General features: G+C 41.9%; 1 protein-coding gene across 1 annotated transcript in view; it reads right to left on the bottom strand.

Annotated features, from left to right (window-relative positions):
- Window positions 1-26,465, bottom strand: part of fars2 (phenylalanyl-tRNA synthetase 2, mitochondrial) — a 385,695-nt gene that overhangs the window by 337,889 nt on the left and 21,341 nt on the right. Inside the window, exon 2 of the mRNA XM_039754115.1 lies at window positions 424-538. Within this exon, the coding sequence (XP_039610049.1) occupies window positions 424-538 (115 nt within the window). The remainder of the gene's footprint in view (window positions 1-423; window positions 539-26,465) is intronic.

The following is a 26,465-nucleotide window of genomic DNA, read 5'->3' as shown; positions in this document are numbered from 1 at the left end:
CTGCATCCACTGGCTCTGGCTTGAGAGGTCTTCTGCTTTCATGTGGCAAATTTCTTCTGCCACTTCTTTAATCCTCTGCACCACAACCTCTCTCCTCTCTTTCACAGTGACCTTGCTCCATCTTTTGGTGCTCGAATTATCAAGTCTGAGATGACCTTGGAAGACTATCTCAACAATCTTCTCTTGTCCCCAATATGCTTCCACTTCCACCTCTACTTCCTGCTGCACTTTGACTTATTGGTGTGACAGACTTTCTCATCTATAGTGGAAAGCAGTGTGCTGACTGCTCTTACCATAGCAACACTGAAGTCACATGGGCACCAACCATTGAATTGTTATGCCATATTTGCACTGGAGCTTGACTTTCCACCTCATGAACTGTAACTTTTGGTGGTAACTGATTACTGACTGATGGTGGCTCACCAGACACTGTAACATCCTGGGTTGCAGTGCCATTCTGAGTGGGGAAAGAGGTTTTAGTGTCACCGTACATGGACAAATTACTGTATTTTAAAAATGCATAAGCCTTCAAATCAACCTATGAGTTATGAGAATGCATAACATTACTAAAAGAAATATTCGTATGTATGTGTGTGTGTGTGTGTGTGTGTGTGTGCGCCCATAGATGTTCACACTGTGAACTGCACTTTTTTTTTGGGGCAAAGAAAAAATAGCTAAGCTAATCATAATCAGCTAATAGACTCAGCAACAGTCTTACTAAAAGAACCTTTGAAAATAAAGATTTGCCTATACAAACATTTATTTTTAATAATACCCAATTGTTTAAAAGAATTTTGTGGCAAACTATATTGACACAGGGATGATATAATCAATCATGATCAGATCAATCCCATACATTTTTAAAGCCTGTTTAACACATTGCAAAATACTGCATGCATAATAAATACTACAATCTCTTTATTAATACAAAAATGTCATCTGAATCAGCTATATTTCTTAAATTATTCATAAACTTAAAATCTTGAATACATATGTGCATTTCTGAACGTATTTTTAAAAATCTCATCTTTTTTCTCCATCCTGGTTATAGCTGTCAAAAAAATTAATGTGCTCAGTCAATGGAAGAAAGAAAATAAAAATCTGAAACACATAAATTGAAAGGAAGCTTTCTACCTCAGTAAATGGAAAATTCTTCAGTAACAAAAATAGTCTAAAGTGTAATGGTATATAGTATCATTTTCTCCAAAATCTTGGCAAGCCTTAGTTTTTTTCCCCACGTGTTCTATCCCATGGGTATCAATTACTTTACAGTACCTTGAGCAGTGTACAAACCATAACCAAATACAGCATTGTGGAAGCTGCCTAAATGGAGCTGATCCCTGGAAGAACTTGTTTGACCATCTCTGTAAAGCAGCAGCTCATTAAATGAACTGTCGTCAGGCCATTGTGCTCTACAGCTATGCAAGTTTCATAGCGTGTACCACTTAGTAGATTCAGGGATTTTTATAAAGTGTTTTCCTTAAATATTCAACAGATAAAAACACAATATGCATTTCAAAAATGTCTTAATACATTATACAGTAATAAACTACTGAAATAAGAACTTTAGGGAGACAGAGCAGAGACAAAAAGGGTTAAACAAAGCTAGCTGCAGTATGCCAAAATATTTGCCTCCAGGTTAATAAGATTGACTTTAATAACTGTACCATTGACACAGAATTCCCTTAGGATCCAGGAATACATGTATTATATTTAAAGAATTGTTATTACATATATGCATATATCAGTTTTAGCCCATCATAAAAGCACGTCAAGTTCAGTCACTTCATCCATTTCATGACCTGCTTGTTTAAGTAAGCTGTGAGTCTCCAGAACCTCATCCTACAGCAAAACAAAGAGGATATAAGCATAACAATGATTGTAAAGTAGTCTGCACCGCAGTGATGTGAAAACAGACACACACAAATACTCTGGTCATACTTGTTTAGATCATCTTATAATTCTCAACGTTGTTTATTCATTCAGTTGTGTTATGAACCCATTTTTGCCAGTAAAAGGTTATGGGAAGCAGCTACCTATACCGGCTACACTGGATGCAGAAGACAAAAACCATGCTAAGTGAGCAGTCAATACATTGCAAATGTCAAATAAAAATGTTAACAATCACTCACAGCAAGCCAGGTTAGAAATGCCAATTAACCTGCATGTCGCTGGGAACATGTACAGAGTCCAGTGAAATTCTTACTTGCACATCTGACCAACATGCAGCATATCATCACTCTTCAGTGCAATGATCAGTAGATATTAAAAGTTAAATATAGATGTAAAAGGCAATCTATTTTTTGTAGCTCAGTCATTTTTAAGAAAAACTTTAAATTTGTATTTCTTGTAAATAATCTTGTTTTGGACTTCCTGAATCTCTGCAGAATTTTTGGCACAGAATGGTATTATATGTAAATCTTTATCCAAATTGTATTATGTGATTAAGAGAGTGGACAAAGATAATCATATGAAATATTACTTTCTACATATTATTAGGGTTTGGATAAAGAACTGTTATAAGCAAAATGACAAATATGCACAGTGGTGCAGTCTCTGTGGAATCTACGTACATACAGTGGTGTGAAAAACTATTTGCCCCCTTCCTGATTTCTTATTCTTTTGCATGTTTGTCACACAAAATGTTTCTGATCATCAAACACATGTAACCATTAGTCAAATATAACACAAGTAAACACAAAATGCAGTTTTTAAATGATGGTTTTTATTATTTAGGGAGAAAAAAAAAATCCAAACCTACATGGCCCTGTGTGAAAAAGTAATTGCCCCCTTGTTAAAAAATCACCTAACTGTGGTGTATCACACCTGAGTTCAATTTCCGTAGCCACCCCCAGGCCTGATTACTGCCACACCTGTTTCAATCAAGAAATCACTTAAATAGGAGCTGCCTGACACAGAGAAGTAGACCAAAAGCACCTCAAAAGCTAGACATCATGCCAAGATCCAAAGAAATTCAGGAACAAATGAGAACAGAAGTAATTGAGATCTATCAGTCTGGTAAAGGTTATAAAGCCATTTCTAAAGCTTTGGGACTCCAGCGAACCACAGTGAGAGCCATTATCCACAAATGGCAAAAACATGGAACAGTGGTGAACCTTCTCAGGAGTGGCCGGCTGACCAAAATTACCCCAAGAGCGCAGAGATGATTCATCCGAGAGGTCACAAAAGACCCCAGGACAACGTCTAAAGAACTGCAGGCCTCATTTGCCTCAATTAAGGTCAGTGTTCACGACTCCACCATAAGAAAGAGACTGGGCAAAAACGGCCTGCATGGCAGATTTCAAGGCGCAAACCACTGTTAAGCAAAAGAACATTAGGGCTCGTCTCAATTTTGCTAAGAAACATCTCAATGATTGCCAAGACTTTTGGGAAAATACCTTGTGGACTGATGACACAAAAGTTGAACTTTTGGAAGGCAAATGTCCGTTACATCTGGCGTAAAAGGAACACAGCATTTCAGAAAAAGAACATCATACCAACAGTAAAATATGGTGGTGGTAGTGTGATGGTCTGGGGTTGTTTTGCTGCTTCAGGACCTGGAAGGCTTGCTGTGATAGATGGAACCATGAATTCTACTGTCTACCAAAAAATCCTGAAGGAGAATGTCCGGCCATCTGTTCGTCAACTCAAGCTGAAGCGATCTTGGGTGCTGCAACAGGACAATGACCCAAAACACACCAGCAAATCCACCTCTGAATGGCTGAAGAAAAACAAAATGAAGACTTTGGAGTGGCCTAGTCAAAGTCCTGACCTGAATCCAATTGAGATGCTATGGCATGACCTTAAAAAGGCGGTTCATGCTAGAAAACCCTCAAATAAAGCTGAATTACAACAATTCTGCAAAGATGAGTGGGCCAAAATTCCTCCAGAGCGCTGTAAAAGACTCATTGCAAGTTATCGCAAACGCTTGATTGCAGTTATTGCTGCTAAGGGTGGCCCAACCAGTAATTAGGTTCAGGGGGCAATTACTTTTTCACACAGGGCCATGTAGCTTTGGATTTTTTCTCCCTAAATAATAAAAAACATCATTTAAAAACTGCATTTTGTGTTTACTTGTGTTATATTTGACTAATGGTTAAATGTGTTTGATGATCAGAAACATTTTGTGTGACAAACATGCAAAAGAATAAGAAATCAGAAAGGGGGCAAATAGTTTTTCATACCACTGTATGTAAAATACTGTACTAAGGGCTTTCCATCTGTCATGTAAAAACTTTCAGCCCTAGTCTTGGTCACAATCTATAATTTATGTTGGGATACATATACTGTAGCCTGTATGAACTGAATGTGCGGACTACCTAGGCAATGAAATTCAGGTTTGGGTCTTTCTTATGGCAGGCTGCAGGCATGGGGACCTGCCTTATGGGAAGCATTGACGCAAACGTGCAGTCCTGACAGGAATAACATAGTGAGGGCATTGGGTCCTTTTCACGGCAGACAACGTGTCCCCACGCATCATGGTAAGCATAGCCATAGACACGACAAGTGGAGAGTACAAGATGATCCTGTGTAACTGAGTGTGTAGATGCACCCTAGAATAAACTTGGACTGTCCAATGTTGCTTCTTGTTGTTTGACCTCTCTTTTTAGGATTTTGAATCGATTGTCTTACTTTCTTCACTTTATTTATAAAGCACCTTTACAACAACCAAAGTCTAACCAGCGTACTGTACAGAGTACAAAACACACTTAAGAGATAATATAAACAATAACTATACTAAAAACACCGCAAGGCTGAATCTTCACACTGCAACCCCAAAAGCCAAAGTAAAAACGTCGAACTTTAGATTTCATTTAAATTTCAAAGAGCAGCTTTGATATCAAAAGGTTGGTTGTGTTGGTCTGGATTAGCTCCACATCCTTGGCAGCATAAAACCAGGGAAATTGATAATCTAATCAAGGATAAGCCAGGCAAATGAGGAGACACACAGACACGGAGTGGGTGTAAAGTGCTTAGTGCTTTTACTTTAAACAAACAAGGATGCACATGGGGCTGTACTTCCTGAAATAAAGGAATAAATAAGTAATCATCTGGCGAATCAGGGGAGGTTAAAAAGTCAAATAAATACAATAATCCAAATAAATCTGAAATTAAAATCCTGGCAAAATTCTTCTCTTTAAAAACCATCCCACAGACTTCTATAAACAACATTTCTTTAGCTCAGTTTGGTCTCCTCAGCATAAGGAGATGTCCACAGACAGGTGCAGTCAACCTTTAAACATTCAGCTTCTGGCCCTCACCACCAGTCCATCAACATTCATGACGCGCTGTGCTTAGTCTTGCTCCTTGCTCCCCTTGGGAATCTGTGGGAGTTTACTCCAAGCACCTGGTCACTCCTACTCCTTGGAGTGCTCAGCAAAAGTGACCCCAATGCCCTGCATCAAGTTCTGGCCACGCACTCTTCCGCTGGGGCTCATAAACCCGAACGTCTGCCTCCACTCAACACAGCATGTGCTCCCCGATTCTTTTTTTTTCATTATAATGTCCTTTCCTTCTGTTCAGGCTGCTTTTACTCACCTCGTAGGGATGGCAATGATTACAACCTCTGTAGCGCTAATGGGGCAAATCAATCGAAATATACATGTTTGCAAAGGAATGCAAGATTGGTGGGCGGCACGGTGGCGCAGTGGTAGCGCTGCTGCCTCGCAGTTAGGAGACCCGGGTTCGCTTCCGGGTCCTCCCTGCGTGGAGTTTGCATGTTCTCCCCGTGTCTGCGTGGGTTTCCTCCGGGTGCTCCGGTTTCTTCCCACAGTCCAAAGACATGCAGGTTAGGTGGATTGGTGATTCTAAATTGGCCCTAGTGTGTGCTTGGTGTGTGTGTGGGTGTGTTTGTGTGTGTCCAGCGGTGGGTTGGCACCTTGCCCAGGACTGGTTCCTGCCTTGTGCCCTGTGCTGGCTGGGATTGGCTCCAGCAGACCCCCGTGAACCTGTTTTCGGATACAGCGGGTTAGAAAATGGATGGATGGATGCAAGATTGGTCGATCACCCCATCAACCACCTCTGCCATGCACATCCACACTCCATCCGAGCCTGAGCAGACTTTTATTTATTTTCATAAACCTCAAAATGCCACAGACCTCTCTCGTCACATAGGGCATTCCAAAGTTTTTGGGCAGCCACTTAAAAAAGCTCAGTCTCCACTCCCTATACTGCGAGAACATGGTACCACCATTAGAGATTGAGAAGATGATCTGAGTAACCTGGAGTGGAATACTGGAGAAAAAGCTCTAAAATATAGGAAGGTGCCACGTTATTTAGGGCATTAAATACAAAAAAATCACCTTAAACTCAGACCTATACCTGACAGACAGCCAACAAATAGAGGCCAAAACAGGAGTGATGTATTCCCTCTTCGTGTTTCTGTTAACAGCCGAGTGTCAAAAGTTTGAACCATTTGCATATGAGCTAAAGAGGACTGACTACTGCCAAAATACAATGAATTACAGTAGTCCAGATAACTAAAGATAAAAACATGCATAACTTTCACTTTTAGCTATATTTCTAAGATGGAAGAAGCTACTCTTGACCACTGGATTCTTCTCTTCATCAAAACAGAAGAGAGAGTTAAATATCACCTCACAGTTTTTGCATATGACTTAACAAATCGAGAAAGAGGTTCAAATTGTTAGTGAAACTGCTATTGGTTGTTTTGTTTTTATTTAGCTGGAGAAAAATACTAGCCATCTGTTTATTAATTAATATACTTGAGGCAATCAAGCAATTTAGTCACCGAGCCCTTATCATTTTGCTTCAGAGTTAGATACAGCTGTGTGTCATCTGCATAGCAGTAAAATGCAATATTATGAAACTGAATTACTGATCTGAGAGGGAGCATATATGGGGCAAATAGTGTGAGGGCCAATATCCATACTTACAGAATTCTATTATGATAGGATTTAAACCAGGCAAGGGCCATGCCTTGAATGATTATGAAATGCTCCAATCCTAGTAGTTCTTAAACTTTTTTTTTTTCTCTCGAGTCAGTTTTGCCTAATGCGTGTCTTCATGATCTTTAACTTTCATTAAAAAAACTGCTGAGCACCATATTATTTCACTGAGTGATGTCTGGGTATCCACCTTTGTTGTCCATCAGCCAGGCAAGTGGTGACCTATCGCAAGGCTTTCTACAAAGGATTTGCAACCTTTTTTCATTCATTATCAATTAACATTCACTGCTCAACATGACCCAATTATAGTTATCCCATAGCGTAAGAAACACTGCATCAAATGATTTAACAAGATGCTATGGTTAACTGTATCCAAAGCAGCACTTCTAAAATAATTTAGTAATTTCAGACAGGCACAGTTCCCAGCATCAATTGCCAACAAAAGATCATTAGTCATTTCTAACCATAGCTGATTCTGTACTGTGAAAACTGTGTTCTGAAACCCGACTAAAATTTTTTGAAAAGCCAATGTTTGTTTAGGAAAGCTAGAAACTGTAAATGGACACCCGTTTCAATAATTAAAACTAAACCATGTAGCTTGGAAATAAAAAGTTTGAAGATTGGATGGATCAAGATTAGGTTTTTTAAGGACGGGCTGGACAACAGCAGTTTTGAGGTTGGTTGACATAGTACTGGACACTAAACAATAGTTTATTATTGATAAAATGCTTGCATTTATGTTGCTCAAAGCCTCTTTCAGAAGGTGAGGAAGCATAATATCCAAAACACAGGATAACAAGCATATCACGCGACAGAGCAGCTGCACCAGTCCAGCAAATATGGGAGTAATGTGAAGGTAGATTGTCAGCGTTTAAGAAGGGTTTTTTGAGGAACGGGGGTTGAACGCACCCATAGAGAACACAAACGCTTCTCAAAAAAACCCTCCTAAAAACGCTGACAACCTTCACATTGCTCCTTTACTTGCTGGGCTTAGTTGCAGCTGCTCTGTCGCGCAGTACTCCGCATACTTAAAAGCCTAAACAGCACCTGTCGGTCGGTTTTTGGTTGATTGCTTTGTTTCCTCTCTCCTTCCCCGGTCATCCTCTGCTACTGTTGGGGGTCCCGCTCCCGCTGTGCTCCCCTATGATGTCTATTCTTTAATTGAGAGGTAACTGCATACTGAGCTCATTTTACTTCTGAAAGAGACATGTTTTGTTTGAAGTGTTTGAATAAAGTTCCGGTCTCTACAATATCCTGAGTTTTCTGTGCAATTCTGTGACCCAAGTGTGACAATATTTAAATATATACACACACACACATACTGTACATAGAGAGAGGACAGAGAGACAGATGTTAGAATGGCAAACACAGTGGCCAAAAGCAAGTTTATGATTACTCAACTTTCAATGCAGAATATCCAATGTATTATTATTCATGTCCGTTTTCAAGAAATTATTAATCAGACATGTACAAAACAGGTAACCAGGCAGGTATTCTCTTAATGTGACACTTTCTCACAGTACAGTGCTTAATTCACTTATCCATTGTCATGCCCACTTATCCATGTACCTGACATGGAAGACTGGTTAAAGTGTTACAGCAATGGATATTTTTATTGGAAATGTATCAAATGTATTTTGCAGTTGCCTTCAACATAATGCACCTGGGAGACATGCCAATGCTTGTCAATGTTGCTGTTATGCTTGAAAGAACACTTGAAAGTCATTATTTAAAAGGGCATTTAGCTCATTGGTTATAGCTCTTTAAGATTTCTTCTGTTAATGCAAACAAGTTTATTTTTGTGAACTATTGCAGGTTTCAAAGTGGAGAAAGCATAATTAAGCTAAACGAGATGGATATACAGAATCATGACAGTATCATTACCTTAAAGAGAATTGTGCTTATTTTACCAATGATACGATGTGATGCTTAAAATGTGTTTTTGTCATAAAACTATTTGTGTGTTTCTAGTTTCATGATTCAAAAGCAACACCCATTCATTACTGGAAATTAAAATGCAGATACAAAATATGTAACCAACAAAGCAATACACATGATTAGAAGACCAAGAAATATGTAAGGGAAAATCAAAAGGAATGTAAATTAGGAGAAAAAGCTTACTTCTGAGGCTATAAAATTCTTTAACCCATAATTTGTAGAGCAAGGATTGCAGTACTCCATGCTATCCCGTGAAAGGCACTATGACACTGTTGTGTTCTGCAGCCACAGCTGCATGCTGTTCAACTTGTGCATTTGTGAAGGGCTGTGTTTAGATAGTTGGCTTTAAATTAAGTCCATTCAGTACTGGTATAGGATTATATATGCTTAATATGGTGTTTGCATCCAAAAAAGAAGTATGACTGCATTCTCGTACCATTCCCCACGTACTGAAGTGTCAGTGTGCACTTTTTGTGGCATTGCACATGTACTTTAGCATGCCCGTGTCAATCAAACACAGGAAACTCTGCAGTCTACTTGTGACTTCACGCTGTAGGAAGATTAGTAAATAAACATAGGTAAATGTTTTTACATAGATTGTTGTAGACACGGAACACACATAAAATGCATGTGTTCCAAATAACGATACATTTTTTACCCTCTAGAACACTAGCACTTCACTCGAAGATAATCAAGGCTTGAGCTGGGAGAACTTTCTGCCCTTTCTGCAGTGGTGGGAGGGATGGTATAGCAGACTGCATGGTGCTTGTGTTGATCGACACATTTACAAGACAAAAGATGCTGACAGAAAAGTGCAAACGGATTTAAGGTGGGCCGGAATTATGAGTTTTTTCATAGGCTTTGGTAATTCTAGTGTTAAGAATAAAGGGGATGTGTAGAGCTGTAGTAACTACAGAGGAATAAAATTGATGAGCCACAGCATGAAGTTATGGGAAAGAGTAGTGGAAGCTAGATTAAGAAGGGAGGAGATGATTAGCAAGCAGCATTATGGTTTCATGCCATTAAAGAGCACCACAGATGTGATGTTTGCTCTGAGGGTGTTGATGGAGAAGTACAGTATAGAGAAGGCCAGATGGAGTTGCACTGCATCTTTGTGGACCTGGAGAAAGCATATGACAGGGTGTCTAGAGAGGAGTTGTGGTATTGTATGAGGAAGTCGGGAGTGGCAGAGTAGTATATAAGAGTTGTACAGGATATGTACGAGGGAAGTGTGACAGTGGTGAAGTCTGCTGTTTGCTATGGTGATGGAAAGGTTGACAGAGGAGATATTGCTGATGACATTGTGATCTGTAGCGAGAGTAGGGAGCAGGTTTAGGAGACCCTGGAGAGGTGGAGATATGCTATAGATAGGACAGGACTTACGGTCAGTAGAAACAAGACAAAATACATGTGCGTAAATGAGAGGGAGGTCAGAGGATTGTTGAGGATGCAGGGAGCAGAGTTGGTGAAGGTGGATGAGTTTAAATACCTGGGATCAACAGTACAGAATAATGGAGATTGTGGAAGAGAGGTGAAGAAGACAGTGCAGGCAGGGTGGAGAAGAGTGTAAAGAGTTATTTGTGACAGAGGGATATATCATTAAGAGTGAAAGGAAAGATCTACAGGGCAGTAGTGAGACCAGTTATGTTATATGGGTTGGAGACAGTGGCACTGACCAAAAAACAGGAGACAGAGCTGGAAGTGGCAGAATGAAAGATTTTAAGATTTACACTGGGTGTGACAAGGATGGACAGGATTAGGCATGAGTATATTAAGACTGTTACCTCTGGTTGGATGGTTTGAAGACAAAGTCAGAGAGGCGAGAATATGTTGGTTTGGGCTTGTGCTAGGTGTACTGGGAAAAGGATGCTAAGGATGGAACTTCCAGGTAAGAGGAAAAGAGGAAGAGGTGGTTTATGGATATGGTGAGAAAAGACATGTAGGTGGTGGGTGGGACAGAGCAAGATGCAGAGGACAGGAGCATATGTAAAAAGATGATCTGTTGTGGCGACCACTAACGGAAGCAGCTGAAAGAAGAAGAAAAGAAGTAACTGTTTTGTTATATTAATGTATTCTTATACAAATTGCATGGTTCTTCTTCATTATGATTTTGTTTATATAGTTTACTTTTTATTTTGACTTAGTTTGATAAAGTTTATTGTTTTACGTTTGCAATGACTTCTGGAGATGTCATGTGACTGCAATTATCACACTAACGTCATTGCAGAAGTAAGGATATAAATATGCTACAAAACACACTATAAATGAACAGTAAATTTGGACACACGGTCTGAACACAAATTGTAGTAGCAAAATAAAGATGAATCATAACAATACAACAAACTGTAGTCACTTAGTAATCTAGTCTGATCTAGCATATGATAGGTAAAAATGGAGCGAGAATTGCATGAGTTGAAACAACAGTGGAACAAATAATAAACTAAAGACTAGAAAATGAAAAGTAACCAAGTTCTGGGAGACTTAAACACAGAAAACTGAATTAATGCCAGGAGTCACATTTAATATTAAACCAACTAAGGCAAAGCAGCTGGGGCATAACAGAATTAATACGGTGGTTTATATACAAAGAATGGCTCCTTGATTGTTTATTATTTAGCTGATATGTTCTGAACCTGCTTCATTACCCTGCAGCACCAGTATGTACGATCTCTCCAGGGCATCATCTTCTTGTCACTGGCTTCCCCATGGAGGATCATGAACAGCTTATCAACATTACTGAATATGTTCTCATCTCACTGATATGTGCTCTACTATTATGCCATTATAGTTTAACCATCATGTCTTCATAATTTCTATTAATAAACTTCAAGGACAGACAATTAGCATAGCCCGTATTATCCTATTGAGAATCATGTAAATCGCAATGTTATTATCCATGTATATTAAATAATAAAGGATACGGACTGTGGTCAGTGATTGGTGCTGGTATATCATAGATCCAGGATCCTAGATTCAGATACCTTGCATGACTGCTGACTTTCTTGACTTTTCATGTTCTCTCCACATGCATTGGAATTTTCCCCCACAATACTGAATTGGCAATACTGAATTAACCCTCTATGATTGTGGGTTGGGTGAATGGATTCTATACTGGAACCTTTCCTGTTGATTCTTGCCTTGTACCCAATGCTGCCAATAGAGTTTTAGATTAAATAAGGATGTATGAAAATCTCGATGAAACATTATGTTATACATTATGAAATATTATGTTTGCATTTTGCTTCTGCTTTTCTTGAAGGAAAAAAAGAAAAAGAACATACAAAAAACACACAGGGAAGAGCTATGAGAGCCGCAAAAAAGAAAAAGTTGTGAAGAAACTCTGCAGAGTTTAAGGCAAGGTCCCTGCACGATATGTGAAAGCCACAAAGAACAACAAGTCCTGCAAATGTAAAAACAAATTACAAAAAAGGGACAGGAAAGTCTGCACACAAAGAAGATTTTTTGTACCTTTGCTCACTTATTTTCAGTTTGCAAAATATAGACAAACTTATCATTTTGATTTTACCTTCTACCTGACTGGGATGCATTCACAATGAAAGGACCAGGGGAAAGAGCTTGTACAGTGTAGGACCTCCCCAGGAAAAACAGAGGGCAGCCCCCCTAGCATGCTACGGTGCCACAGGTTTGGGGAAGGGAAACTCAACCCTGTTGGGGCCAAAGGCCACCACCAGGGGGCGCATTGGGGAAACGGTGGAACCTTTCTCTGCAGGACTGCTTCAACACCTAGAAGTAGATCACAGGACACTTGGAGCAATTCTGGGTGCTCCATAAAAGGAGCTGCCTCACTCTAAATCGAGAGCTTATGTAGGACAAAGCTTCATGGAAGAAGAGTGGAGGCGGAAGGGACAGACAGAAGGCAAAGTGCAGTGTTGGTTATTGGTGCTTATTGAATAATGTATACTTTGCATTGGTGGGAAACTGTTGGGAAGAGTTTCCCACCACTGAATATAGCCTTGTGTGTGTTGCTGGACTTGTGTCTGTGTCTGCTTGTGTCAAGTGCGTGGGGAGCTACATATATATTTCCTTATATATAATTTAATACTTTCCGTATGTATGGTGTTCGCGTCAATACCCCGTATGTATGGTGTTCGCGTTAATACCTCGACTCAATACAAGTTAGAGCCATGCAATGTAGTTAGAACATAACGTGGCAAACGTGGACACAGTATTACATGATTGGCTAAGAATGTTCGAATGCTTCAGTGACGCTGCTGGACGGCCGAGTATAGTAAGTCAGTGTTGGTTCGAGCAGATAACAGGAAGTTCGGTTGGTTTTTGGAATGTTGGTTTGGTGGGATGTACTTTCCAGGACTAACATTGTCGAGTGACTTAAACCCTTTGACAGCTCCGGAATCGTAAGTCATTTAGAATGTATCACCATTTGCTTGGTACGTCGAATTTTATCTTTGGGCAGTTCAGTTTTGGCATCCGTCCTTCTGGCATCAATTGGCAAACTGAGTAATAATGGCTGGGTATTAACAATGGTCATTGTTAAAATTTTAGCCGATCTCAGATCTAAAATGACCACACCAACATAATTATTACTCCGACTCTGATTACAGTTGTAAAATACGGTTTGTTTTGAAAATTTGTTTGGCAGAAAAAATCAAATGGGGTGCGCCGAAGAGCTGAGTTCATATCTCACAGCCCCGTTTAAACAGGAAGCTCTTCATTACATCGGCCGAAAAGGTCTATTTTAAGCAAAAATCAGTGCCATGATAACAAAATCATTTCAAGGACTTAAAAAAAACAAATAATTCTTTGCAGAGAAAGTATGGATTTCACAAAGGTAGAATTTGTAGCCAGATTCGATCGGACATATACATATACACACACACACATACACACACGCAGTAAGAGAGAGGGGGCTGAGAGGGGGTGCTCTTGTTAACCTTGAGCAGTAGACGAGTTGCATCACTTCTGGGTCCCTGTCATTAGTATCCACCCTATCTGGGAATCAGTGCTACAAAACCAGCTGGGACAGGAAGAAGCCAGTCAGTTTGATGACTACCAGCGACTGAGATAGAATGCTTTGAAGCACAACCTTCTTTTCTTATTTTAGTACCCTCCCAAGCTGAATATCACACATTGTTTATAATATGAAGTTATAATATGAAGCAACTCTCACTTAAGTACATTATCACATTTATAACTTTGAAATTCTGAAAAAGTTCATAAGCATGTTACTGAAATTTAAATGACAGAAAACACTGCTTTTTAGGTTGTCTCCTTATTGTAATTAAAGCAAAATAAACACCCTGCTATTTTATAAACAAGTTAGAAAATATATGTCTGGTGTAACATTCATGAGCATTCAGGGATTGAGTTAATCCTTGAAATTTGGAGCATTTAAATTTTTTGTTTATTTCATTGATGAGCCACTCTTGTTTATTCATAAATATTTTGTTACAGCGGTGTGTTTGACATGTGATTGAGATTTGCTTAGAGCAGTGCGCCGCTAGTACTGACGATTTGTTTACCAACAGGTGAAGCTATTTGATGTGTAAAAGACAAAACTACTGTATATAAAACATGCTAAACAAGCTGCAATAACTTCTCTAAAACCAAATTTGAAACAGTAAACTAATCCAAAATTGAAGTCATTGAGAATGCTTTTCTGTTGTTTTACGACTAGGCAACATGCAAAAGAGAGTTAGGATAGAATGGATTTAATTATCATGGATTATTAACATATTTGCATGTGATGCAGAGTTTAGTAACACCGTGTATTTGTCAGGGCAGGCCAGGTTACCTTGGCCACCCCAGATGTTATATATTTTGAATTTCCCCATTGAATAAAGTTTTATCTAATCTAAACTACATACAGTGCATCCGGAAAGTATTCACACCGCATCATTTTTTCCACATTTTGTTATGATACAGCCTTATTCCAAAATGGATTAAATTCGTTTATTTCCTCAGAATTCTACACACAACACCCCATAATGACAACGTGAAAAAAGTTTACTTAAGGTTTTTGCAAATTTATTCAAAATAAAAAAACTGAGAAAGCACATGTACATAAGTATTCACAGCCTTTGCTCAATACTTTGTCGATGCACCTTTGGCAGCAATTACAGCCTCAAGTCTTTTTGAATGTGATGCCACAAGCTTGGCACACCTATCCTTGGCCAGTTTCGCCCATTCCTCTTTGCAGCACCTCTCAAGCTCCATCAGGTTGGATGGAAAGGGTCAGTGCACAGCCATTTTAAGATCTCTCCAGAGATGTTCAATCGGATTCAAGTCTGGGCTCTGGCTGGGCCACTCAAGGACATTCACAGAGTTGTCCTGAAGCCACTCCTTTGATATCTTGGCTCTGAGCTTAGGGTCGTTGTCCTGCTGAAAGATGAACCGTCGCCCCAGTGTGAGGTCAAGAGAGCTCTGGAGCAGGTTTTCATCCAGGATGTCTCTGTACATTGCTGCAGTCATCTTTCCCTTCATCCTGACTAGTCTCCCAGTTCCTGCCGCTGAAAAACATCCCCACAGCATGATGCTGCCATCACCATGCTTCACTGTAGGGATGGTATTGGCCTGGTGATGAGCGGTGCCTGGTTTCCTCCAAGCGTGACGCCTGGCATTCACACCAAAGAGTTCAATCTTTGTCTCATCAGACCAGAGAATTTTTCTCATGGTTTGGGAGTCCTTCAGTTGCCTTTTGGCAAACTCCAGGCGGGCTGCCATGTGCCTTTTACTAAGGAGTGGCTTCCGTCTGGCCACTCTACCATACAGGCCTGATTGGTGGATTGCTGCAGAGATGGTTGTCCTTCTGGAAGGTTCTCCTTTCTTCACAGAGGACCTCTGGAGCTCTGACAGAGTGACCATCAGGTTCTTGGTCACCTCCCTGACTAAGGCCCTTCTCCCCCGATCGCTCAGTTTAGATGGCCGACCAGCTCTAGGAAGAGTCCTGGTGGTTTCGAACTTCTTCCACTTACGGATGAAGGAGGCCATTGTGCTCATTGGGACCTTCAAAGCAGCAGAAATTTTTCTGTAACCTTCCCCAGATTTGTGCCTCGAGACAATCCTGTCTCTGAGGTCTACAGACAATTCCTTTGACTTCATGCTTGGTTTGTGCTCTGACATGAACTGTCAACTGTGGGACCTTATATGGACAGGTGTGTGCCTTTCCAAATCACGTCCAATCAACTGAATGTACCACAGGTGGACTCCAATTAAGATGCAGAAACATCTCAAGGATGAACAGGGGACACAGGATGCACCTGAGCTCAATTTTGAGCTTCATGGCAAAGGCTGTGAATACTTATGTACATGTGCTTTCTCAGTTTTTTTATTTTTAATAAAGTTGCAAAATTCTCAAGTAAACTTTTTTCACTTTGTCATTATGGGGTGTTGTGTGTAGAATTCTGAGGAAAAAATTAATTTAATCCATTTTGGAATAAGGCTGTAACATAACAAAATGTGGAAAAAGTGATGCGCTGTGAATACTTTCCGGATGCACTGTATGTTTCTATAAATAAAGAAAAATTCAGATGGTACCTGTACTTGATCACTTGCTCTTGTCATTCTGGCCATGTCATTCCCCACTGCTGAGACTTCTGTTGAAACAGCCATGTTCAAGGGTCTGTACTCTTGAGACACATTGGCTGATACTTCTAATAATAAGCTATTGCACAACATTCTCAAACTGTTCAACTGTAATCAACTGTCTTTTCTACTGAACTCATTTGTATTTTTTAAGCAAACTCACTTCATTGTAGGACACCTTACTACAATATTTGAATTTCTTTATGCATATATCAGTTCGCTTTTCCCCCTCAGTTTGCACTTTTTTATCTACATAAATCCACAAATTTAACTTCGTTTTTTGTGGGAATGGGTGGGTGGCAACTCATTAACATTTATATACAAATTATTTATAGTAGTTACTGTACTGTACTATTTTGTCTTGTATTTTTCATTTTGCATTTTGTTATCGACATAGTTGAATAAATTTAACTTAAGCCTTCTACAATAACAAATTTTTCTTATTATATGATGAGCTCTTCTAAAGGACTTGAATGATGTATTCATCTACTCCCTTCTATCTGTGACCCATTAAAAGCTCAGTCAGTCTCATAATTATGTAAGGTAGTACAGGGAATGTGTTAGTTTCTCACCTGGTGATGCTGTTTCCTTAGCTTTAGGCATTGATTATATTAATTTATTTTCTGAATTTGCTTCAGAAATCATCCATCTATTCCTGCAGATATGGATTTACAGCAGGAATTGTCCCAAGTTTGAGTCAAAAAGACAACACTGATTAAATACCTACTCATACTGGCCAAATTTTCAAGGACCAGTTAAAGCTATCTTACATGTCTGCAGGATGTGGAAATAAATGTACTCTGAGAATGTCAACTGTAACTAAAAAAAGAGGAAATGAGAATTAGAAGTTTAAATACTTGGTTTAGCAATTTGTTCTTGTTTTATTTAGCTAAGCCCAATATAAACCTAACTAATACTGACACTGACCATTCCATTCATGCTATCAGTAACAAAGTCTAGAGGCACACCATACTACACTAGAAAAGTAAAAATTCAGAAAGCCTTTGAAAAGTTGTTGAATTCTATCATACATTTTCAAGGCTCTAGAGCTTGATTAATTACAGACGGAGTTATCTACCCATCAATTTTCTGCACCCAATACATCTAGTAAAGAGTTGCAGAGGCCTGAGCCTATAGATACATACCTATTAATGAACATACCCACAGTTACTTATGCTCATGTAGGGACAATTAACAGATTGTAGTTAACTTTATACATTCATCTTTGAGATATAAGAGGAAAAACAGAGAAAGATCCCACCCCACGAAGATACAGGCAACATGCCAACTCTACAATGATGGTGAAGCTGCCCAAAATTCAAACAATTCCCTGGAGGTGTGAGACTGTAGCACTAATCAATGCACGGCAGTGCCACCTTGTCTAACTTTACTCATTATTGGATTTCACATATTGGATACAAAAAACATTTACAGGGATGCAATGATAATGCCCATGTCAACAGATGAGACACTCTGAAGCATTAGGATGGATTAGTAACCCTTAAAGGTTTGTAAATTTAAAACCTTAATTCCATAGACTATGATCACTGGAGATTAAAAACAGGGCTCTCTGAAAGATTAAGATCAGCATTTTTGGAAATCTCTGACAGAATGAAAGAACTACAAAACCATAAAATTTAACAAGGTGTTTCACTAACAGCAAGAATTAACTTCTAATGAAGAAAGAGGTCGGAGTGAAAACGGTGGTCTCTGAAGAACTAAGCTTAAGAATCATTTTAAGAACCCTGTAAATCTTGTTTATGGTCAAAGAAGTCAGCTCAATCATTGCATCACTGGGTGCAAGACAGGATGTTTGGAATATTCAAAGTCATAAAGCCTACAAGTGCAGCAACTTGAACTAGAAAAAAGAAGTTTGATCTAGGGCTAGCCAGAGGGAGCCAGAGGGTATGGCTCTCTCTCTCACAGCTCTGGAGCCAACATGTAGCTGAATGTAAGCCATTATGGAACTGAAGCCAGGAAACAGAGTGCTTCCAAGGATAATCTGCAGTAGCTCTTGTATCTGGGTGCCTGAGAAAACCATACAGATTTTCATGCATCTCTCTTGCTTCTCTGGTGTCAGGATGTGAGCATTAATGTGAAGTTTACAGTTTAACACATTATCATAATAAATAAAATCTATGTAGCATTGCTTTTTGTACTGTTTATAAATAAATCATTCACATAAATCAAACAGTTCAAGTTCCATGTTTGATGTATTGTACAATATGAAGAATTATATTTTAATTTTATTTCAGTACAGTGCAAAAATTTCCTTTATTTGTAAAACACTCACATATACTTAGGTACTGTGTGATATCACATAGATATTACAGAAAACAGAGGTTCATTTGCTGTATATGCATACATATGATGGGTCCATTCTCTAGTGCAAAACAAGAAACAGGTAAAATTCCCATTTCTGGATTTGACAAACAGCCTGAAAAATGTAATTCATATAGTTTATTTATTTATAAAGCACTTTAAAAACAACATCAAGGCTGACCAAAGTGCTGTAAAATAAAAAAAAAAAAGACACACAAAACCGAAGGGTAAATGAAACAGAAACACATAAACACACAAGAACTGAAGAGATTCTTAATAAAAAGTATACAGAGTCACACGTGCGCATGGGAGGCAGCTAAAGGGCTTGAGTGAAGGCAGTTGGAGGCATGCCGGGTGTGGCAGAGTGCACTGACTCTTTTCTCCCTTGCCTGTAGACCATCCCGGGGATTTCACCTGGATCTCCTGACATCACTTCGGGACTGAGCCAATGGAAGTCGGCCACACCAGCTCCAGTCCCTCTGATGTCACCTCCTCTGAGCCAATGGTGGAAGACCACGTGCCAGATCCATACGACCTCACTTCCTGTCTCCCCCTTTAAAACCTGCCCCCTTTCCTTTGTTTCCTCAGTCTTGTTTTGGACTCGGTTGTATGCACTTCAGTGCTCTGTATTTTTACAAGAAAAACGACTTTGCAGCCAGGATACCACAATATACGGGTGGCTGCCCCAACTCTTTATCTGTCCATGTCTCGTTCTTGTGACAGTGGCGTAGTCGGCAGGATGGAGAAGTCCCGAGGAGAAGGGGACAGGACCTGCAATATACCCAGGTGGGAGCGTACCGGGGCCGAGTCTTCAGGCGGGGAGGGTGCCACGTGGTTCGGCGTGACCCGGTGCGGGCTCCGCTCCCAGCACTCATAACTAGGCCATCTGGAGAGGCCAGGGAGTGTGCGGGTGGGGCTCACAGAATTGGGCTGCCCTGGAGGGGGGAGGCAAAAGGGACTCAGTATGCTCTCCGGGGAGAGTGCCTGCCTCCCTCGAAACCAAAGCCCCATTTACCACCTAGGGGTGCCCCAGACTGGCAGGTCAAAAAAATAAAAAAATGGAGGTTGGACCCTGACCGGCCGACCAACAGACAAGCCTGGTCCTTATGGGCAATGGTAGGGCATTGGCTACGGCCATTTGAAAACACGCCCTACCAAATAATAGAGCAGGTAGCTTGCTATCTGCTCCTGGAAGCGCTTCCCCGTGGCTTCACCCAGCCGGTTTGGGGCGGCAGTTTAAGAACATGTCTGAGCTCATAGAGCTTATGGAGACACAGAGGCGGCCTCACACTCTGGGGGAGCAGAACCGTCCTCATGTCAAACCCAGCCGGGGTACGTTCCAAGACCTAGCCCCTCCCTGTACAATCCGGAGCTCAGAGGCGTCCAGCAGCCGCTGGCGCAAACCGCTTGGGGCAAGGAGGAATGCAGGTGGAGGCGAGGAGGGTTGGTGTGCTCTGCTAATCCGTTGGCGGTCCCACATACTGGCGTGGTGATCGTCAACGGACACAAGACCACAGGTTTGTTCGACTCCGGCAGCAACATTTCCATTGTTGCCCGCCGCTTTGTGCAACCGCAACAGTGGCTAAAATTTAAGACCGGTATAACCTGTGTCCACGGAGACATCCGCTGGTACAGGTCCGCCGCTGTGTCATCAGTTACGGAGGGTCAGTTAGTAAACTCACCGTAGCGTCCTACCTGATCCTCCACACCCGGTGATACTAGGGCGGACTGGTCTAAAATCAAAAGCGGTGAGACACATACCACTCCGGGGTTAATTTGGGCCTCGTTATGGACGGAGATAACCCGTCTCAAGCTGCCTCCACGCCGTGTAATCAGCCGGCAGAGAGAGAGCGTCGCCCTGACTGGCGTGGCAACTCCGGCCGTCGCGGGCTAACACGTCATCCACCAACGCGGGCGGGGCGGGAAGAAACCACGCCCATTGAGGTCGACGCTGACCCTCTCTCCGTGTTGCGGTTCCAATTTAAAAAAACGCCGGCTTCTTTTAGAAGGGAGCAATGGAATGATGACTCCCTGAAGTTTGTAAAAAATGCAGTGGTCCTTGTCAATGGCCAGCGCACTAATCAGTCGATGCCACAGGGCCCCTACTTTGTGCTAGATAATGACCTCCTTTACCGTGTAGCAATGCATGACGGGCAGGAGGCGAGGCTGCTGCTAGTGCAGCGTACCTTCCGGCGGCAGGTCTGCGAGCTAGCACACGCCCACCTCCTAGGTGGCCACCTGGGCACCGAAAAAACTCTGGAGCGGATCAAGCTCCGTTTCTACTGGCCAGGAATTAATGAGGAGGTTCGCCGCTTTGGCGCTTCCTGCCCGGAGTGTCAACTGCGACAAATTCCTAGGAGGGACCGTGCTCCTCTGTTCCTATTCCACTGATTGGCGTTCCCTTCCACAGAATCGGGTCGACCTGGTGGGACCCTGGAGCCCTCAGCCCGAGGACACAAGTACATTTTAGTCCTCGTGGATTACGCTACACGATACCCGAAGCTGTTCCGTTGCGCTCAGCTACCTCTAAAGCCATCGCACGGAATTACTAGGGGTATTGCGCGTGGGGATCCCCAAAGAAGTCTTGACAGACCAGGGGACCCCTTCACCTCGGAAGCGTTCAAGGAGACTGCCAGATTACTGAAAATAAAGCATTTAAAGACCTCGGTGTATCATCCTCAAACCGACGGATTAGTAGAGAGGTTTAATCAAACTCTCAAGCAAATGCTGCGTAAGGTGGTCAGCGAGGATGGAAGGAACTGGGATCAGCTCCTCCCCCTCGTCCTTTTTGCCTATCGGGAAGTCCCACAAGCCTCCCCGGGGTTCTCCCCTTTTGAACTACTGCACGGGCGACAACCTCGGGGCATATTAGATATTTTGAAAGAAGGCTGGGAAGAAGGGCTCTTCCCTCCACAAACATACTGGAGTATATCGCGCAGTTCTGCGATAGATTTGGAAAGATTCGCCTGTCCTTAAAAGTCACATGGAGGAGGCTCAAGCAGCACAGGCCGGTACTACAACCGCGGCACGTCTCTCCGGGAGTTCCGCCTGGGAGATCGGGTCATGGTCCTAGTGCCTACCTCCCACTCTAAATTGCTTGCCCACTGGCAGGGCCCCTCTGAAGTTAAGGAGAGGAAGGGACTGGTGACTATTTGGTGAGTCAACCCAATCGTCGGCCAAAGGAGCGGTTTATCATGTGAACCTGCTGAAACCGTGGAAGGACAGGGACCCCGATCCCTCCTCCGGCCCCGCTCACTCTTCGCTCACACACACGACCTTAACCCGGCACGGACTTAAGTCCCAGACAGCGGCAGGAGCTGGAAACAGTTATCCGGACCGTCGGGAGGTAGTCAGTGAGAACCCGGAAGGACCTCTCTGATTGAGCACAACATCGTGACAGAGCCGGGGTTGTTGTCCGAGAACGCCCGTATCGTCTTCCCGAGGCAAAAAAGGCTGAAGTGGAGCTTGAGATCAAGCGCATGCTGGAGCTAGGTGTGATTGAGGAAAGTTATAGTCCCTGGTCCAGCCCCATTGTGCTCGTCGGTAAGCCTGGCGGAAGTTGGAGGTTCTGCAATGACTTCCGTCGGCAATCAAGTCTCCCAATTTGATGCTTATCCAATGCCCGCGTGGGCGACCTCCTCGAGAGGCTTGGACAGGCTCAATACCTGACCACACTTGACATGACGAAAGGGTACTGGCAGGTTCCTTTAACGGACTCCGAAGGTAAAAACCGCTTAGTACCCCTAGCGGACACTGGCAGTATCGTGTCCTTCCATTTGGGTTACGGGGCTCCAGCAACCTTTCAGCGTCTGGTGGACAAAGTGCTTCGCCTCATAACTCATACAGTGCTGCCTACCTGGATGGCGTGGTCATCTATTCCAGCACATGGAAGGAACACCTACAGCATGTCCAAGCGGTATTACGGACACTTGGTGAGGCGGGCTCGGATTAATCCCAGGAAATGCTTCTTGGATTAAGCGAGGCCAAATATTTAGGCTACCTGGTGGGTGGGTACCGTAAGGCCACAGTGCTCCAAAATTGATGCCATTCTGAAATGGCCCGTCCATGAACCAAGCGGCAGGTCCAAGCCTTTCGGGTTAGCGGGTACTACCGCCGGTTTGTACCCGGTTTTGGAGAGAGCGCGCCTTGACTGATTTAACAAAGAAGAGGGCCGAACATTGTGGCATGGACTGAAAAACAGCGCTGCATTTGGTGACTTAAAGCAGGCCCTTACGTCCACACCTGTTTTGATGGCACCTAACTTTTCTTTGCCTTTCATCCTCCAGGCGGACGCCGGACACAGGCCTGGGCGCCGTGCTGAGCCAAAGCGTCGATGGTGTGGAGCACCCCATCATGTTCCTGAGCGGAAACTGTTGGACCGGGAGACCAGGTATGCTGCGGTGGAGAGGGAGGCTCTGGCGATTAAATGGGCGATTACTCAGCTGAGGTACTACCTGTTGGGCCGGGAATTCACCCTTGTCACGGACCATGCACCCTACAGTGGATGGCCCTCCACAAGGAGTCGAATCCAGCGGGTCACCCGGTGGTTTCTTGACCTGCAGCCGTACAAGTTTTCGCTCGTTCATCGCCGGGCGCTCCACGCCAACGCTGATGCCCTTTCTCGGGTTCACGACCTCTCGGTTAGGGTCGCCCGACCCGTCGGGTCTGGGCTAAGGGGGGGGCCTTGTCACACACGTGCGCCTGGGAGGCAGCTAAAGGGCTTGAGTGAAGGCAGTTCGAGGCATGCGGGGTGTGGCAGAGTGCACTGACTCTTTTCTCCTTGCCTGTAGACCATCCCGGGGATTTCACCTGGATCTCCTGACATCACTTCGGGACTGAGCCAATGGAACTCGGCCACACCAGCTCCAGTCCCTCTGATGTCACCTCCGCTCTGAGCCAATGGTGGAAGACCACGTGCCAGATCCATACGACCTCACTTCCTGTCTCCCCTTTAAAACCTGCCCCTTTCCTTTGTTTCCTCAGTCTTGTTTTGGACTCGGTTGTATGCACTTCAGTGCTCTGTATTTTTACAAGAAAAACGACTTTGCAGCCAGGATACCACAATATACGGGTGGCTGCCCCAACTCTTTATCTGTCCATGTCTCGTTCTTGTGACAACAGATAGCCAACATATCATACTGGGTTAAAAGCCAGAGAGTAAAAATGTGTTTTTAAATAGGATTTAAAGACAGCTAGCGAAGGAGCCTGCCTAACATGAAATGGCAAATTGTTCCAGAGTTTTGCGGCCGCAACTGAAAAAGTTTGCATTGTGCAATGGGAACACATAAAAGCATCTTTTCTGCTGACCTGAGAGTGTGAGATGGTACGTAACGATGCAGCAGTTCCAACAAATAAAATGGGGCACAACCATTAAAAGATTTAAAAACAAATACAAGAATCTTAAAATGGATTAAATAACGAATTGGAAGCCAGTGAAGGGAAGCCAAAATTGGGGTAACATGGTCATGCTTTCCTGTGCCAGTTAAAAATTGAGCAGCAGCGTTTTGCACCAGCTGTAGGCGAGCAATGGAGGTCTGGCTAATTCCAAAAAGAAGCGCATTGCAGTAATCTAGACGAGATGTTATAAAAGCATGTATCACTGTTTCAAGGTTGCGCTTAGAAAAAACAGGCTTGATTATTGACAGCCACCTCAACTGGAAAAAGCAAGATTTTACCACTGCGTTCACATGGCTATCAAGTTTTAAAGTGGAATCCATTTTCACACCTAAATTTGTGATCATGGATTTCTCAAATTGAGCCACAGTAGAAAGGTTGATGCAGGGGGTCCTGCTGGTGCTATTGGGTCTAAATAGCATGACTTCTGTCTTGTTCTCATTAAAATTTAGTTAATCTTAAACTTTGGGTCTAAATAGCATGACTTCTGTCTTGTCCTCATTAAAATTTAGTTAATCTTAAACTGTTTAAGATGGAATGCCATAGTTTAAAAAAAGAAAATGGGAAAAACAAAAATGTGGATAAAATGGGGAAAAGAAATTAAAATCACACAGCCATCTGGGCTCTTGACTACTCATTCACAAAGACCAGCTCTGTGACTGACATCACCATCTGTACAGACAAAGCACAGTCATTTCTCGAGCAGGAAAAAACATACGGATTTGCTCACATGCGGCAAATTGTAAGGAAAATCTGGCAGTTCTTTCTTACTATTGATATGGGATGTTTTCATCCACTCAGTGCTGATTGATTATTTGACAGAAGGTTATGAAAGCCCTGCCTTTTATAGTCTAATTTTCTCATTGCATTTTCTCTTTGTCATTACTGTTGACAACTCCTTTCAGCCCATAATTCTTAAAAAATTCCTATTCTTAATCGAATATGTTTCCCCATTAATCTTCTGTGATCAGTTTTGCCATGATCACTTGCACGCTGTCATCTGTTTCACTCTTTCACTGATTTCTAACAACATCTGCTACCTCTGTGTCCAGTTGGAATACAAAGCTGTGATCACCACGTTGGATGTTGTAAGTTATTTACTGAAATTTTGCCACACTTTTTCCTGGCCATGCTTTTCTTTGGAGTTTTCTTTTTTAGCTTTATGTGCATAACACTCACAGCTATGAGTTTATTATTCTTCTTGATTAAAATGAATACTGATAACCAATGCCTGAGGCAGGAATACGCAAGTACTCTGTTTTTGTCTACCTTTTGGTCCTATTTCTGATGCATCGCAAAATTTTTATAATTTTATAATCAAGCAATGTGGGGTATGCTCCTCTTTGGAGTTTTGGTCAGTATCGTATTCTTATATGTGAACAGAGAGTTGGGTCACCCTTGAAGATCTGAGCAGGAGATGACAGTATGCAAGCATTTACTGCTGGTACACTGCAATGAAAAATCACATACTACTGGTATACAGTACCAATGCATACTGGCCAACTTCAAGCCCTGCTGATAACTAGAAATAAGTTTTTCATGCACTATGTCTAAAAGCAATATTTAAGCAAACCACCCTACTTGTAAAAACTATGAAATTATGATCTATAAAAATGAATAAGATACAATGTATATAGGGTGGCAGTGGTTAATAACTATCTGTGTGGATTTTGCAGGTTCTACACATGCGGATGCACGTTTTCACTTGATACCCTAGTTGTCCCAAAGACATTCAAATTAGGCTAATTCACATATTTAAATTAGCCATGGCTTAACACTAGAATTACCAGAGCCTACGAGAAAACTCGTAAATCCAGCCCACTTTAAATCCTTTCTCACCTCTCTGTCAGCGTCTTTTGTCCTGTAAATGTGTCGATAAGCAGCAAGCAGCCTGCTATCCGATCCCCCTGCCCACCACCAAAGTTCAATTTTCAAAGAAGTCTCTCAGTGCTCAGTGTTTATCTTTGAGTGAAATGCTGGAGCTTTACAGGGTAAAAAAAGTACATAGTCATTTGGAATACACACATTTCATGTCTGTTCAGTGTCATCAACAATCTATGGAAAAACGTTGTTAACACAGAAATGTTTTTCCTGTTTTAGTAATAATTGACAAAATGTAGACATGAAATGTATAATGTGTGAAGCCTGAAATACAAATATGAAATAAACACTTTCACAAAAGGTACAAGTACTGAATAACAAAACAAATGCACTTTTATTCAAGAATTTAACCAAAGAAAAAATAGAGCAGGTTACAGTAGGCGGTTGATATGACAGCTTGCGTGGTGCAATGCTAAGAACTGCTGATTCACAATCAAGAACTAATGGGATGTATGATTT

Source organism: Polypterus senegalus, chromosome 5 (genome assembly GCF_016835505.1).
Source record: "Polypterus senegalus isolate Bchr_013 chromosome 5, ASM1683550v1, whole genome shotgun sequence".
In the NCBI taxonomy this organism is placed as follows: domain Eukaryota; kingdom Metazoa; phylum Chordata; class Cladistia; order Polypteriformes; family Polypteridae; genus Polypterus; species Polypterus senegalus.
This window is presented reverse-complemented; position numbering and strand designations above follow the sequence as displayed.